General features: G+C 33.6%; 2 protein-coding genes across 3 annotated transcripts; both read right to left on the bottom strand.

The window, feature by feature from the left end:
* Positions 1 to 57: 57 nt before the first annotated feature.
* Positions 58 to 6289, bottom strand: DIS2 (Arp2/3 complex, 34 kD subunit p34-Arc). The gene is made up of 10 exons (XM_016329239.3): positions 5821 to 6289; positions 4189 to 4255; positions 3847 to 4054; positions 3036 to 3205; positions 2331 to 2408; positions 2022 to 2154; positions 1849 to 1940; positions 1203 to 1259; positions 952 to 1017; positions 58 to 653 (listed from the first exon to the last, which is right to left on the bottom strand). Exons 1-10 carry the CDS (start codon positions 5880 to 5882, stop codon positions 615 to 617), a joined length of 972 nt encoding a protein of 323 aa, XP_016184725.1. The 5' UTR covers positions 5883 to 6289; the 3' UTR covers positions 58 to 614.
* An 880-nt stretch (positions 6290 to 7169) lies between these two features.
* On the bottom strand, positions 7170 to 9460 carry LOC107643817 (putative F-box/LRR-repeat protein 9). 2 transcript variants are annotated; one of them, XM_088502376.1, is made up of 3 exons: positions 9023 to 9460; positions 7349 to 7885; positions 7170 to 7247 (listed from the first exon to the last, which is right to left on the bottom strand). In XM_088502376.1, exons 1-3 carry the CDS (start codon positions 9376 to 9378, stop codon positions 7208 to 7210), a joined length of 933 nt encoding a protein of 310 aa, XP_088358502.1. In that variant the 5' UTR covers positions 9379 to 9460; the 3' UTR covers positions 7170 to 7207. The 2 variants fall into 2 exon arrangements, with proteins under 2 accessions (XP_088358502.1, XP_016203060.1); XM_016347574.3 differs by having other exon boundaries at positions 7170 to 7885.
* Between the last annotated feature and the right edge of the window lie 6508 nt (positions 9461 to 15968).

The following is a 15968-nucleotide window of genomic DNA, read 5'->3' as shown; positions in this document are numbered from 1 at the left end:
TATCATGTCTACAGTGAGACAAATTAATAATGATATAATAATAACAATAGAGATAACTTGAACTCCAAAATCCATTTATAGATGCTACACAGTCATGCATGTAGTTTAAAATACCTTTAATGGCTAAAACAAAAAGGTTATCCATGTTATCTCAATAGCAAGTTTAAACTTGCATCAAAATACCAAAGATTACTTTACAATTAAAGAAAAACCAAGATGAATGCCTCAAAAAGGAAGATATTTAGATCTGTAACCCAAAATACACCTACAAAGTACACCACATGCAGTTGATAAACAATTGTACATTTTAACAACTAATTCAGTTGGTCATTTATCTTGTATCCTCTTTCGTTCCTATCAGGAATAAAATTACAGGCACCTGGAGCAGTCAGCAAAAATAGGTCAGCAATTTTTCCTTGGATGCTGAGCATGTCAAGTTCAAAAGAAGAATCAAATCTTCAAGTTAACAATCATAATCTGCAGCAATCTGCAGACACTGAAACATGCCACCACAATTCCTTGGTTGGCTGATTGTATGGTCCAAAGGAACATATATGCACTTTCTTCTCCACTGGAAGCAGAATATCTGTACTTTCTCAACAATCTTCTCCACCTTATGAGAATGAACTGTTTCTTGACTCCTTTTTGAGGCCCTATAACCAAGTACAAAAGTTTTAGAATTACTATAATATTACTATAATAAAAACAAAATGTTAGATTACTCAGAAAAACATGATTTAATCGAATATAGGTTTGATCACAATTTTTAAACTACAAGGACTTTGGCTGAAAATTGTTTGTACAGTATAAGAACTTTTTAGAATTGTTTAAACTTTAAACTGTAGAAACATTATTGAAAATCGTGTTAACCTAGAAGCCCTTAAGTGTAATTTAACTAGGACATTACTATTTAATAACCATCAAATTTAATTAACCATGCATATAACTAACCAGCCGTTTGAAGGATCTGTTCATTGCTGTTTTCTTTTCGAGATCTGGTCTGGCACGATCCAAAGCCTACAAAACAGGCACAGTTTTTCTTACTATGAAAGTCAACAAATCCGTAAACCATAATGGAAACCAATGTATGTATGTCGAAAAAAGCCAAGGGCTTGTTAGGTTAATGTTTTCTTTTTCTTTTCTTTTTTTTTTTTTTTTGTGTGAATTACAAAGGTATATGAACAAGCAAAAAATGAGTTTACCTGAATCAAGGATTCCACTCGACGCCGCATCCGTGTATGCATAAATCCTTCTGAACACTGTTAAATAGGCATAATGTAGACTGGGATCAGACATCTTTTACGCAAGTTTATTTAAATTTAGCAGAATTTTCCATTTGATTATATTCCTCTTATGTCTGTTTTGAGTATGAACAGGTCAACTTAAGAGCAAAAGATGTTTGTTCTTCCATTTAACATGTTCATGTTCAAAATAACCATGAAAATATCCAAATTCCCTTGGAACTCCTTTTTACCACTACTACTACCATTATCATTATCATTATTATTTTTTCTTTCTGTGTCTCTATCCTTTCCACTATTTAATCTCACACTTATGCAGTACTCCTCACTCCATCTGTTCTTCAGAAAAAATTAATTGTCCAAAACAAAATTAATAAATGATACTTTAAATCAGTTATCTGTGAAATAACTTTTGGACAACTTATTTCACAGTGATACTTTGATAAAGATGATACTATGATAGTGTAAAAGACCAAGGTTAACAATGCAATAACTCTAAATAAATGATTGTATTATTATCTTCATGATTACACCAGAATAAGCACAGCATGTTCATTTATCATGACACAAGACGCACTGTGATGATGAGGAAATTCCATTAAAATACCTTAACATGATAGCTAACATATGCGTGAAAAGTCGATAGATTCCATACTGTACGATCCAGTTTCGGGCCTTCAACATGACGAGGGAAGATAACTGCAAAGTTGAACAAGTTACATTGTGATTATGCAAACTGAAGAAATGCTGTATGCTTTGTGTCACTTTCCAAACACTAACCAAATGTTACAAATCCTGCATTAGCCAATAATGCATCAGCAGAAACTTCTTTCAGTTCCTGTGGAGGAGTAAGAGACCACGAACATGGAGGTGTATTATGAAGCCCAGCTGTACGTCTGGCTTCAACAAATTCCTATATCACAATAAACCCCGAAAATTAAAACCATAAAAGCACCGAACCAAAGAGCATAGCACTGTACAAGAACGGTTTGCAAGAAGCAAACAGAAATGTTCTTTTATCATTATCTCTCCACACTCAGTAATCCGACTCACCATTAGGCATTAACCGAAAAAAAGCGAAAATCACACCTGCAAGAATGAAGTTGCAAGGACAGTGTCTATTGAGTCGTTGAATCTCATAGGATACACCACAGTCACCTTATCAGCCTGTCAAGAGAAACCATTTCATCATCTGAACCAGAAAGAGGGTTCCCTCTCAAATAATAAAGCTGAGCAATGCAAACTCAATCAAGTCAAGGCAATGAAACAAATCTAAAAATGTGAAACTCAATTGTTCAAATTTCGTGTTAAAAAATTCATTATTTTATTATTTTCTCCTTTTCTCTGATTCCAATTAACAGCTAACAGCAAACAATTTTTGCAGGTTTTCAGGCAACAGGGAAAAAAAAGACTAATATTTGTGTTATCTGATTCTAGAAATTTCTTCGGATAGCACATATTCAATTATCTTTGGAGTAAAGAAAAATGTTCATCTTAAGGGGGTTTCATTCAAATATGTGTTGATTGCTTCAGCAGCTTTGCTCTTTTTGTTCCCTCTTATTTTTTTTCTTTGCTGGTCATAATTTACTTTCAAGAATGACCTTTTATGTCCAAAATCACTCTAATTTCTTTTGGTAATTCTTGAGGCTTATGGCTGATAAATTGTGAAGAACCTGGGAGTATTTTAATGCAAGAATTTGTGAAGATAATTTACCACTGATAAATTCTCAAGACTGATAGTGAAGAATACTTAGGCTAAAAAAGAAGTTAACCATGCTTATAATACGCTGTTACCTTCGGAACAAGAAAAAATGACTCCCTTGGCCGATGCACAAGGGCGACAAGCGGATCAATGTCTGGAGCAACAGTTCTTGAAGCAAGATGTTTTAAAATTACTCTCAATGGTGCACCAAGGACAACCTCCCTCACTGATGCAATTTTCACCAAAAAGGATTGCCTTTGATCTGCACATAATCGGAAACACCACCAATTATAAAAGACCAACATCAACAACCAAATAATTGAATCTAGAAATACTTTTTCCCCCATCCACAAGAATTGCAATTCAATGCAAAATAGAATCTAAGCATAGAATGATTAAAAATGTAATTTGATTGACATTTGAAAGAGTTTATATTTAGTATAATAAAGTAAATACATGAAATTCAATAAAGCATGAAGTACATGAGTTGACAGACCAAGAAACTAATTTCCTGACAAATCAAGGCTTTGATATCATGTAGTGACCATCCCAAAAGCTTAAGCTATTAGGTGAACGCACATGAATGCCTCTTATTATATCACTTAGTATAAGATATTTTACAAATCCTATCTAATATCTAATATAAATAACAAATATAGATATTGATTCCTGAAATTAAAATAGAAAGGCAACAACTCCCCATAATAATGGAAATGCAATTCATCTCAACCGTTTTAATGCATAGAAAATACAGCAGCTAACAATTTAGGAAGAACTTCTCATGGAAAGGGGCACGTCAATTAAAAATATTGAAATTTTGAAACCATGATAACTATAATACCATGCTAAAAAAACAGCAGTTAGAAAGCTTATGATGGCAGGATATACAGAACCAGTTTGTACCTTGATTTGCAGGAAGCTTTGACAGATTTATTTTCAATGTTAGGTTAAACCCATCCCTTGGAGGATCTTTAATTTGTACAGTAGCTCCGTATGCAGCTTTTATTGCGTCTATGGCTCCAAAAGGAAGTCCATTGACAAAAATTGTCTCTGAAGATGGGGGAGGTAATGATACTGAAAGCAACAAAACATGAGGATTCTTTGTTGACACCTGCAATAATTTTTGCTTGGTCAAATGCACATCCCAAAACTGTCAGAAAACCAACATATAGCTAACAAAAAGTGATCAAGGGCAACCATACAAATGATATCCACAATCATTTTCAACATAAAAATCATGGTTACCTGAACATGATATCGAACATCATCAAATTCAACCCAGTGGTGATCCAGTTCAATACCCTTTTCAAGACTGAAGCAGACAGTAGATTGTCATTAGAGATATGCCATAGATCATTAAGGCAGAAGTTCAGTGTTAAGCAGAATATGCTTCATTACAAGTGAATGGAAATGATAGATAATGATGACCAGAACTCATATATCAATGTATCAGTTGCTGTAATTCACCCTCTGCTACTGAAATAGAAATTGACAGATTCCAAAAACAAGGGAATCTAGTACAATTATCTTTCTTGAACAAAAAAAAAGAATAGATAGATTGAGGATTTAACTGTAAGCTATTTAAGTGCCTGCCCTCCCTCCCAAAAACATTGTCTGATTTCAAGATACTCCACTCAGTCCCTTATTTATTCTCTCAGTATGGCTACTTTCATCCATTAAACTACTTAAAAGTCCAAAGCTCCCTCTAAGATCAGGTCCTTTATTTGGATTGGTGCTTAATATAAATAATACCAGAGAACATGTTGTGGGTTAATAGGCACATAAGGCTATTTCCCTTGTATTTCTGTTATTTTGGTGCCTACTCAGAATCAGTTTGAAATATATCCATACACTTTCCTGTTTCTATCCATCTATGGAATTCCTTATTTTTCTTTTTTCAGCAAATGCTCGATGGATCCCAAGTTAGTAGTCACTAGATCAACCTTCAATGCTTACATAATTCGGGCAGAAGTAAAGACGCAAAATCGTTGCAGCAATGTGCAAATTGTGCTACACTCCAATGCACGTGCTTCGAACATAGCTTTTATATTTGAAAAAGGTATGATGCAACAGTGGATTTGGGATAAACAAACTAGCTTCTATTTGATATAAGGAATATAGCGATATAGTGGCATAAGAAAGTCAGGATGATAATACAAACTAGGTACCCATCCTTTACAGTTACTTAAACAGAACAAACAAGACCATAACGTTCTAAAATGAATCCTATATTCCTATTTAAATTTAAGCTATTAACATCTAAACACCTATAGCATTTTTGAGGCCTCCCCTCCCACTATCTCTAGCAATTGACACCGTTCCATCCAATCCAAGTCTCTACCAGTCTTCTTCACACATCTCCAAATCACCTAAGGCAAGTTTCTACAATTTTCTTCACAACAGATGCCCACCCCAACTTCCTCTCTGATGCACTCATTCCTAATCCTTCGTCCACTCATCTAACATAGCATCCTTTTCTCCGCAACACTTGGCTTATTTTCTTATTGAAAGACAACCGGAACTAACTTTACATAAAAAGGTTCTAGAATTTCACTCAATCCAAATACACCAAACTCCACCTAAAGCATAACACTTGCAAGGCAAGTTTCCCTAAAATTAAAGGACCAATTGCATAAATACCTTAGTTTCTATGGATAATTTGTTAGGTACACACTAGTTACGTCAAACTATACCAACCCACCTAGCAGAAACCAAACAAAAAAGCTTCAATTTTTGTCATGAACTTGCACTCTAAGCAAAAGAATAATAAGAAAACAAAAAAGTATTATTAAGAGGACCTAACATAAAACACAGAACCTAAATTCGTGAATTGAATGAAATGTAAGAGAGAGAGAGAGAGAGGGTTTGGGAACATACTTCTGAAGGCGATTCAATAAGGTTTGAAGGAGGAACCTTGAATGGGACTGAAGGAGTATCATGGATCTCTATGCAGCTCTCAGCTTCTGGTCTCTGCTATGGTTGATTATGGGTTGAGAGTGGCAGTGAATTGGGTTAGGTTAGATCGAGAAAGAGAGAGAGAGAAAAGGATGATTCGTTTCTTGAAGAGTGAGAATTGGAAAGAATGGGAATTAGAATAAAAAAATGGAAAATGGAAACGGAGGTAGAAGCTGGGTGGCGCTGATTATTGTGATTGATACCATGCCCGATGCTGTCAATGAATCCCGATGCCGATTCCTTTTGCCTCTTTTGGACTTCTCCTTTTTTTCTTTTTTTGAAAAATAATTTCCAAATGTTTCTATTTTAAAATTAATATTTGTTTACTCAATACATTTTGTAAAACGATCAACTCTACCGTTGTAGCTTGTGAAGTCAATTAATGTTTGAGGGGAAGCTCGTTTTTTTAGTAATGAATTAATGGTGTGTTTTTTATTCATATGAATTTTTCTTTTAATTTTAAATTATAAATTAGAAGTTCAAATGGCATAGATTCCTCGTACTCAATTAAGAGGTTGCGGGTTCGAGTCTCCTATCTTTTAAAATTTTTAGCCAATAAGTTATGGCTCAAATGGCATAAACTCCCCTATCTTTTCAAATTTTTAGCCAATGATAGACTCCCCGTTCTCAATTAAGAGGTCGCGGATTTGAATCACATATCTTTTCAAATTTTGCCAATGAGTTATAGCTCAAATGGTATAGACTCCCCATACTCAATTAAGAGGTCGTGGATTCGAGTCACATATCTTTCCAAATTTTAATGCCAATAGCTCAAATAGCATAATCTCCCCATACTCAATTAAGAGATTACGAGTTCGAATCTCCATATCTTCCGGTATAAAAAAAATTATAAATTGGAAGCTCAGATTTGGCTTGCATGGAAAAATCGGTGGAAAAATCGGCGCTTGATTTATGACAAAGTGAATTTAAATTTAGAGAAAAATAAAATTGAGTCTTCTATTTATGCAGGGTAAATTTTGTAAAAAAAAATAAAAAATTTTAAAAAATCCAAAATTGAGAGTTTAATTTGTGATTTTCTAAATCTGACCTTTTGATTTATTTGTCACCGTCTTCCGCACCCAAAAATAACACACCTAATTCTAATATTGGTGAAAACACACGATTTCATCTTCAATATGAAAATTAAAATGCAGTTCCAAGATAGCATTAGATGAATTTGTAATATTAATTTTTTTGAAATAATCCCTATTTTTTTACTATGATACAAATGGAAATTTATATGAGTTTAATATTAATATATTAATAATATAAAACAAAATAATTTTGACTAACTGTTGACTATAACGTATTAACAAAATTGAATCAGGTAAAAACTTAGGTGAAGCCGACTTTACGTGACTTGAGAACCGTTAGATAAAAATTTATTCAAATCATCTAACAGCTCTCAGGTATCAACTTCAAGTGAAGTCGACTTCACCTAAGTTTCTACCATTGAATCATATCATATGTTAAAAATTTTAAAGCATTCACAAACTCCTCCGCTGCAAACTCTAATGCAACATTTTCAGCTCCAAATGGATAATCATCAATGGGATCACATGGATGCCGAAAATATTTGATCTGTTCAGCACATCTCCTCCCCAATTTTCCTTCTAACTTCAAATTGAAACACTGTCGTAAGTCGAGAGATTCAAGATTGGGACACCCATCAAGAATGGCAAGTAAGCCATCATTGGTCAACTTGTTTCCAACAAGCTGTAGATGGTGTAATGCAGGCATTGTTTCCGCAATGGCAAATGCAACCTTATTGGACTCGATGTGCGGAGTTCTGTGGCATTCTATATTAAATTTCAATGTTCTTAACTCGGGGCAGTTCTGGCCAATAGTTTCTAGAGAATACTCGGATAAATGGCTGATTGATATGTCAAGTTCTTCCAACTGAGCTAGCTTGTCTGAAACCATTAACAATCCCATATCTGTTATGTCATAGCATAGTATAAGGCATAGACGTCGTAGATGACTTGTGCTGTAAATGGAAAGACAACAGCAACGGAAGATATAGTTAAAAAATCAGAGATGCTAATGAAAATATGAACTTGGGTATCTGTATACAACATGAGAAAGTATAGGGAGTCAATGGCCTAAGCGTACAATGTGCACAATGGAGGTTTAGGAAGTATTAGAGATATGATCATTAGTGTTACATTGTCCTGTCAGATTACGCTTTTGGAATGAGTGGTTTCATGACATGGTATTAGATTTCTAGATCCGAAAGGTTAAGAGTTCGATCCTTGGTGAACTCCAAAATCAGCTTAATTTTTTGGGATGAGTGGTTTTATGACATGAGATGTTTATTATCCTTGGTATCCGGATGATTATTCTGGATAATATAAGTGATGTTCATCTTATTCATAGACCAAAGATTTAGGGCTTGTTTGGGTGAGCTTTTAAAAAAAGATCTTTTTTCGAGTTATCTTTTTTTAAAAGATCTTATAGAGAAGTAAAAGTAATTTTATGTTTGGATATCTCATGTAAAAAGGTCTTTTTATCAATCAATTATGTTTGGGTATAACAATATAAAAATACTTTTTTGTTTATTTATTACATGAAAAACATCTTTTTTTTTTAAAAAAAAAAAGATCTTTTAAAAAAAAGATGTAAATTACAGCTTCTCAAAAAAGATCTTTTTTTTATTTTACTAGTGCTTTTACTTTTACTACTAGAAATTTGCCAAACATGTTAAAAAATAAAAAAAGATCTTTTCTCATTAAAAAAATATCTTTTTTTTGACAAAATAATGGCACCCAAACATGCACTTAGCCCATTGTAGACATTGTACGATTAGGTTATTGGCTCCTTAGCATTACTCATACAACATATTATTTTAACTTCAAACAGAAGCACCAAAAACTACATGCATTGTAACTGTACCAGCTAGAACACAATATACTCTATTGTACCCATATTATCCAGAATAACTATCCATGTATAGATACTTAAACTCTCATTGTGCACATTGTACAGCTACTCCAATGGCTTCCTATACTTCCTCTTAACAGAAACCCTAATGATCACCAAAACTGATACTCACATTGAAATTCGAAGGCGAAAACAAAGAAAGCCAAACGAAAACTTAACCTAAAAAGGAAAGAAAAAAACTTACGAATCGGTGATGTACTTGAGAAGAGCGTTAGTGGCGAAATTGTCGACGGTGATGTCGGTTAATTGGCCGGAGCTAAGGTCGATTGCACGGCGGCACATGGCGTCGAGGCTGTCATCGGAGCAGTAGGCGATACCGTGTCTGTGATGCATGTCGATGGTGTGCCAGATGATAGGGTCCTCGGAGAGATTGCGCCACTCCGAGCAGACTCTCCGAACATTCCTCAGCACTTCGATCGCACCTACCTTCACAAATATCGCGGACATCACGTCTCGCGGCAGCTCCAGCCAGTTCGGTTGGCCTTTGCGCCTCCATTGAAGAACCGTAGAAGTTTCTCGGGTTTTTCTTTTTTTGTTCATAACTTGGTTACTCGGTAGTCACTTTCTGGGCAAAGTATTTAATAAAACTTTTGAAAGAATAAAAAAAAAATGAAGAGACGAAGGAATTGTATTGATTGTTTGATTGATTAAATTATGAAGATAAAATTAAGTATATATAGAGTATTGTTTATGAAAGATAGAGATAAAGATAAGATAAGAAGATAATATAAAAAGTTTGTTTGGTGCTATTTTTGAAAAAGATTTTTTTTTTAAATGATCTTTTATAAAAATAAAAGTGATTTTATGTTTGGATTATTCATATAAAAAGATCTTTTAAGAAAGTATTTTTTTTCGAGTTATCTTTTTTTAAAAGATTTTATATAAAAGTAAAAGTAATTTTATGTTTGGGTATTTCGTGCAAAAAAATATTTTTATCTATCAATTATGTTTGGGTATAATAATATAAAAGTACTTTTTTGTTTATTTATTATATGAAAAACATTTTTTTTAAGAAAAAAAACTAAAAAAAATATAAATTACAGCTTCTCAAACAAATTTTTTTTAATTTTTCTAATACTTTTACTTTTACTACTAAAAATTTGCCAAATATACTAAAAAATAATGAAAAAATATCTTTTTTTATCAAAATAATGGTGTCCAAACAAGCACTATATTTAGGTAAAATAAGATAAAAACACTTTTTTGTTTATTTATTATGTGAAAAATATCTTTTTTTAAAAAAAATATCTTTTAAAAAAATATAAATTGTAACTTCTCAAAAAAGATGTTTTTTTTATTTTTCTAGTATTTTTATTTTTATTACTAGAAATTTGCCAAACACACTAAAAAATAAAAAAAAAATCATTGAAAAAATATTTTTTTTTATCAAAATAATGGCATCCAAACAAATATAAAGATAAGATAATAAAGACTAAAATTATAACTGAATTTATGTATTTTATTGGACTAAATTTGTGGGTCGCAAGACTTCTTTATTGTTGTCATGGGCTAAGATGGAAGAGTGGTTTAATACGCCCCACAAGCTGGAGGATAAAAGATGTCAAAAATACCAAGTATTAAGATAGAAGGGTTGAGAAGATAAAAGTTTGATAAATATGTCAGCTAGCTGCCCAGAAGAGGGAATGGAAAAAATTTTCATCACTCCAACTTGAGCTTTTTGTCAAACCAAGTGGTAATCAACCTCTAAATGTTTGGTTCGTTAATGAAAAATCGGGTTAGTAGCAATATGAAGAGCACTCTGATTTTCACAATATAAAACTGGTGGGCGGATAGAAGAGATGCGTGAAAATTGTAACACATTTAGTATCCATTGAAGTTCACAAGTTGTGTTGGTAAGTGCACGATATTCTGCTTCAGTGGTTGAGCGGGCAACGGTGGTTTGTTTCTTAGTCTTCTAAGAGATTAAAGAACTGCCTAAGAAGAAACAATAGCATGTTAATGTCAGGACATCCGGTCCAATCAGAGTCACTGAAGCCGAGAAGCTGAATTTTTGATTCTCTTGAAAAAAAAAATCCTTTGTCAGGGCTAGTTTTCAGATATCGTAACACATGCTTAGCTGCTTGAAGATGAGATTTAGTAGGAAGTGTCATAAATTGACTTAATTATTGAGTGGCATACATGATGTCTGGTCGAGTAGTGGTTAAATAGATAAGACGCCCAACCAAATGGCGATATACAAAAGGGTCAGATAGCAGGAGACTTTTGTCTTGATATAATCTTGTGGTACTATCCATTGGAACAGAGGCAGGTTTAACACCTAATAAATCAAAATCTTCCAAAAGATCAAGACTATATTTACTCTGAGATAAGCAAATTCCCTTTGCTGATTGAGCAACCTCAATACCTAAAAAATATTTTAATGGACCCAAATCTTTTATTCGAATATACTAGAAGGATAGAAATTTGAGTACCAATGAATTTAATAAATAGACTATAATTAGATAAGGTCTGCTGATATCCATGAGATAGCAAAAGATGAGAAAGTTTGTCATACCACATACCACTAGATTGTCGTAAATCATACAGTGACTTCAGCAGCTTGCAGCATTGATCCGATCGAGGAGATGTAAACCCGGGTGGCAGAGTCATATAAACATCCTCAGAAAAGATTCCTATGTAAAAAAGTGTTATTGACATCCAACTGATGTATGGGCCAATGCTTCATAGAGGCCAATGCCAAAACTAATCTGATGGTGGCAGGCTTGACAACAGGGGAGAAGGTTTTCAAGAAATCAACACCTTCAGTATGAGTGAACCCTTTAGACACAAGGCGTGCTTTATATCGATCAACTGAACCATCAGGCTTGCGTTTGATGCGATAGACCCATTTACAGCCAACCGACTTAATGTCTGCAGGGCAATCAACTAGAAGCCAAATTTTGTTCAACTCAAGAGCATCCAACTCATCTTTCATAGTACTACGCCAATTAGAGTGTTGATTGGTGTCCTTAAAAGATTTTGGCTCAACATCAGAATGTAGAGTTAAGAAACTTATGATGAGAAGATGAAAAAGAAGAAAAAGACATAACTGAATATAGAAGATAATGACACTTTAAAGGAGAGAGATTTGTGGAGGTGAGAGAGGAATTACACAAGTAATTAGAGAGATATACTGGAGGTCAGTCGGAATGACGAGGACGGGGTTGCTCAGGTTACGAGAAATGTGACGTGGGGTGAAGAGGTGATGGTGGGTTAGTGTATATTGTAGAAAGAGGGGAGGTTGTATTACTTGAAATAGATTTGGGAGTCATGGGTTCAAGTTGGTCAGGACACATCAGTGAGAAAGAAAGAGGGGTTGTTGGAGAAGAGAAAGAATTTGATGGAAGTGGGTCAATGGGTATGGATGAGGGTCCAACTGGAAGACTAACTGAATCTTATTTTTGAGAAGGCATGTTTGGTAATGTTGGCCTGAGTTTATAGAATTGGACATTTTTTGTGACTAAAGGCAAGATCATTTTATAAAAAATCACATTTCTAGAAATTTCAATTCTTTTATCTTCTAAAACATAAACAATATATCCTTTAAAACCATGTTGAAATCTAATAAACACTGTTTTTTTAGCTCTTAGATCAAATTTTGATCTGTTTGCCATTAGGGTAGAAACAAAGCATAAGCATCCAAAAACTTTAAGGTCATGATAATTTAGTGGATGATTAAATAAAATTTCAAATGGTGTTTTAAAATTAATTGCAGATGATGGAACTCTGTTAAGTAAATAAACAACATGTTTAACAGCATACAACCAAAAAGATGATGGTAAATTATATTGAAACATAAGAGCACGAACTATATTCAAAATATGTTGATACTTGTGTTCTACCCTTCCATTTTGTTAAGGAGTTTCAACATAACTACGTTGGTGAATAATACTCTTTGAAGCATAAAAATAATGTAAACTGAATTCTGGTCCATTATCGGAACGAATAGCTTTGACTTAGAGTTAAATTGTGTTTCAACTAAAGTAATAAATTTTTTTACATGATTTTGCACTTCTCTTTTTTATTTTAATAAAATAACTCATGTAAAGCGACTAAAATCATCAACAATAGTAAAAAATATTTATGATCATAAATAGAATTTTGTCGAAACGGACCTCAAATATTAAAATGTAATAAATCAAAACTTGCATTGGCTTTGTTAAAACTTTAAGAAAATAAAAGTTTCTTTTGCTTAGAAAGATGACAAACGTCACAAGTCTCATCATGATGCATAGAGATAAAAGAAAAATGTTTATGTAAATGATTAAGTATTTGTCCAGAAAGGTGTCCTAAACGAAAATGTCATATATTTGAAGGTGTAATGGGTAGGGATTGGATGGAATTTATGGAATGTGTAGTGGATGAATTTTTACCGAAATTGGGATCAAAGAGATATAATCTCTCTCTCATTCTGTCCAAATCAATCGTCTCCAAATTGTTGCTCTGTAGAGTGCAAGAAGATGATGAAAAAATGAGTACACATTTGAGTGCTGAAGTAATTTTTGAGATGGAGATAATATTAAAGTTGAAATGAGGTAAATAAAGAACATCATGAAGAATCAATGATGGTGAAAATTGAACAATGCCTTTATAAAAAACAGTAACTTGAGAACCGTTTGGTAAATAAACAATAATAGAAGAAATTTGTGTGTAAGAAATAAATCAAGACAAATTTGATGCAATGTGATCTGTGACACCATAATTAATGATCCAAGTGTTCAAGAATGAATCTCGATTTGAAAAATCGTTAACAATAGAAAAAGTACGAAAAGAACAAAGATAATGAGTAGTTGGATTTGACAAAAGCCCAAATTGGTTTGAATGACGAGTTTCTTTATTGAAAGAAAATGCCATGAAAGAAGAGCGTTGGTTGACGAGAAGTCCAAAAGAAGCTCTTAATGAAGTTGTTGTTGCATCCTTTCTCCTTGACCTAGGACATAGTAGGGAGGCAGCTCAGCAATTTAAAGAAGATCTGAATTGGTTGATTTATTCATAGATGTCAGCAGAGTTCAAAAGGAGTCCTGATACCATAATAAAATTGTGAAAGAATAGAAAAAGAAAAAAAAAGATGAAGAAATTTTATTGATTGATTGATTGATTAAATTATGAAGATAAAACTAAATATATATAGAGTATTGCCTACAAAAGATAAAAGTAAAAATAAGATAAGATAAGAAGATAACATAAAAATAAGATAAGATAACATAATAAAAACTAAAATTGTAACTGAATTTATGTATTTTGTTGGAGATTTGTGGGCTGCGATACTTCTTTATTATTGTCATGGATTAAGGTGGAAGAATAGTTCAATAGTATTTGATGCAGCTCTCTATGAGAGTTTCATTGGATGGAGCGCTCTAAAATATTTATGAATTTGTTCTCATCTCATCCTTTTATATTCATTTATTAGCAACAAAAATTTAAAAAATTTAGAGAAAAGGACAAATAGGTCCCTGACCTTTTGTCCCGCGGACATTTTCGTTCCTGATCATTGAAAAATACTTTTAAGTCCCTGACCTTTACAAAACTTGGACGGATCAGTCCTTCCGTCCAAATGCCTCCGTCAGGGACTGATCCGTCCAAATGCCTCTGTCAGGGAGTGATCCGTCCAAGTTTTGTGAAAGTCAGGGACTTAAAAGTATTTTTCAATGGTAAGGGACAAAAATGTTCGCGGGGCAAAAGGTCAGGGACCTATTTGTCCTTTTCTCAAAATTTGTACACTAAAATCAGCCATTAGTATATTTGTGTATAAATATATATGTGGTTTAATTTATTTTCAGTATGTATATGTATTTTAACATGTATTTTATACTAGTGACTGACTTTAGTAGCAAAAATTTTTGTAAATAAATAATTTAATTATTTTAATTACCGACATATGTAATTTGTAGCGTATTTACCAATTTACATCGCATTTATTTATCTCATTTACACTGTAAATGAGATAATTATGAATGTATCTCGTTTACAACTGTAAAGGAGATATGTGTGTTTGTTGATGCCACACTTGAATGGCTTTGAGACACGTTCCAAGACAATGTTCTATGTCTTCAATATTAAGATTACACCGCTGACAAATAGGGGAGGAAGTGAGTCCTTTTTAAAAAAAGAAGTCTTGAGTAGGCAGGTCATTTTAAAAATCCAACCAAATTAAAAGCTTGATTTTCTCCAGAATTCTCAATCTCCAAAAGCCACGGCCAATCACCATTCATGGGCCAGTTTAAATGCTGCTTAAAAAGCCACTTATAACCACTTACAATAGAGTAAGTTCGAGACGAGGAAGCTTCCTAAAACCAAGAAGGATTTTCGCTCGTTGAAAGATTAATCGGGTTAAAAAGATTCCACAAATCGCGAAGGTAATCCGACAAGAGTGAAAAGAGTGTGCCATTGCCATTGACCATTAACCCAAACATTATTTAGGCATCTCTCTTCAACCTTACCTTTCCAAAGAAATTGCCTAAGAACAGAATCAATCTTCTTACAAAAAGATTAGGAAAATAAAGATACCTGTATTTGGTAAATAGATAGGGAAGAAGCAACCGACTTGATAAGACACACTCTCCCCACTTTATTTAGCAGTCTCCCTTTTCAGTTTGCAAGTCTGCTCTTAATCTTTTCCAATGATTCATTAAAGGTAGCTCGGGAGGATCTTGGATGGCCAAGGTTGACCTCCAAATACTTGCCAATGTCACGAGTGAAACGAATCTGCGAAACACCAGATAAGACCTCCCTTCTCCTATTAAAAATATTTACAGAACAAACAACTTTTAATTTATCATGGTTGACTTTCACCTCTGATGCTTTAGAAAAAAGGACCATAGTGTGCATGACATTTTGGACCTGTCTTTTAGTAGCTTTACAAAAGAATAGAAGGTCGTCAGCAAACATCAAATGCGACACTCTAGGACCTCCCCTCGAAACTGCCACCACCTCCCAAGTACCCTCTTCCACCTGGTTTTGAATGAAACAAGCCAACCTCTCCATATAAAAATGAAAAGATACGCCGATATGGGATCTCTTTGCTGCAACCCTCTCTTTGGGTGAAAGCTACGCAATTTATTCCCATTCCATAAGATAGACAACTTGGACGCCTGACACAGTTCATGATAAGAGAAATGGTTCTTGAAGGG

This window comes from Arachis ipaensis, chromosome B1 (assembly GCF_059453495.1).
Source record: "Arachis ipaensis isolate K30076 ecotype BB chromosome B1, ASM5945349v1, whole genome shotgun sequence".
Lineage (NCBI taxonomy): Eukaryota > Viridiplantae > Streptophyta > Magnoliopsida > Fabales > Fabaceae > Arachis > Arachis ipaensis.
This window is presented reverse-complemented; position numbering and strand designations above follow the sequence as displayed.

Coding starts and splice junctions, on each gene's coding strand:
- DIS2 (XM_016329239.3), bottom strand. CDS start 5,882: ATGATACTCCTTCAGTCCCATTCAAGGTTCCTCCTTCAAACCTTATTG. Junction 1,260..1,848: donor ATGTTAGCTATCATGTTAAG/GTATTTTAATGG, acceptor CCTATTTAACAG/TGTTCAGAAGGATTTATGCA. Junction 654..951: donor ACAGATCCTTCAAACGGCTG/GTTAGTTATATG, acceptor ACTTGGTTATAG/GGCCTCAAAAAGGAGTCAAG.
- LOC107643817 (XM_088502376.1), bottom strand. CDS start 9,378: ATGAACAAAAAAAGAAAAACCCGAGAAACTTCTACGGTTCTTCAATGG. Junction 7,886..9,022: donor CTCAAGTACATCACCGATTC/GTAAGTTTTTTT, acceptor TTCCATTTACAG/CACAAGTCATCTACGACGTC. Junction 7,248..7,348: donor ACATATGATATGATTCAATG/GTAGAAACTTAG, acceptor AGTCACGTAAAG/TCGGCTTCACCTAAGTTTTT.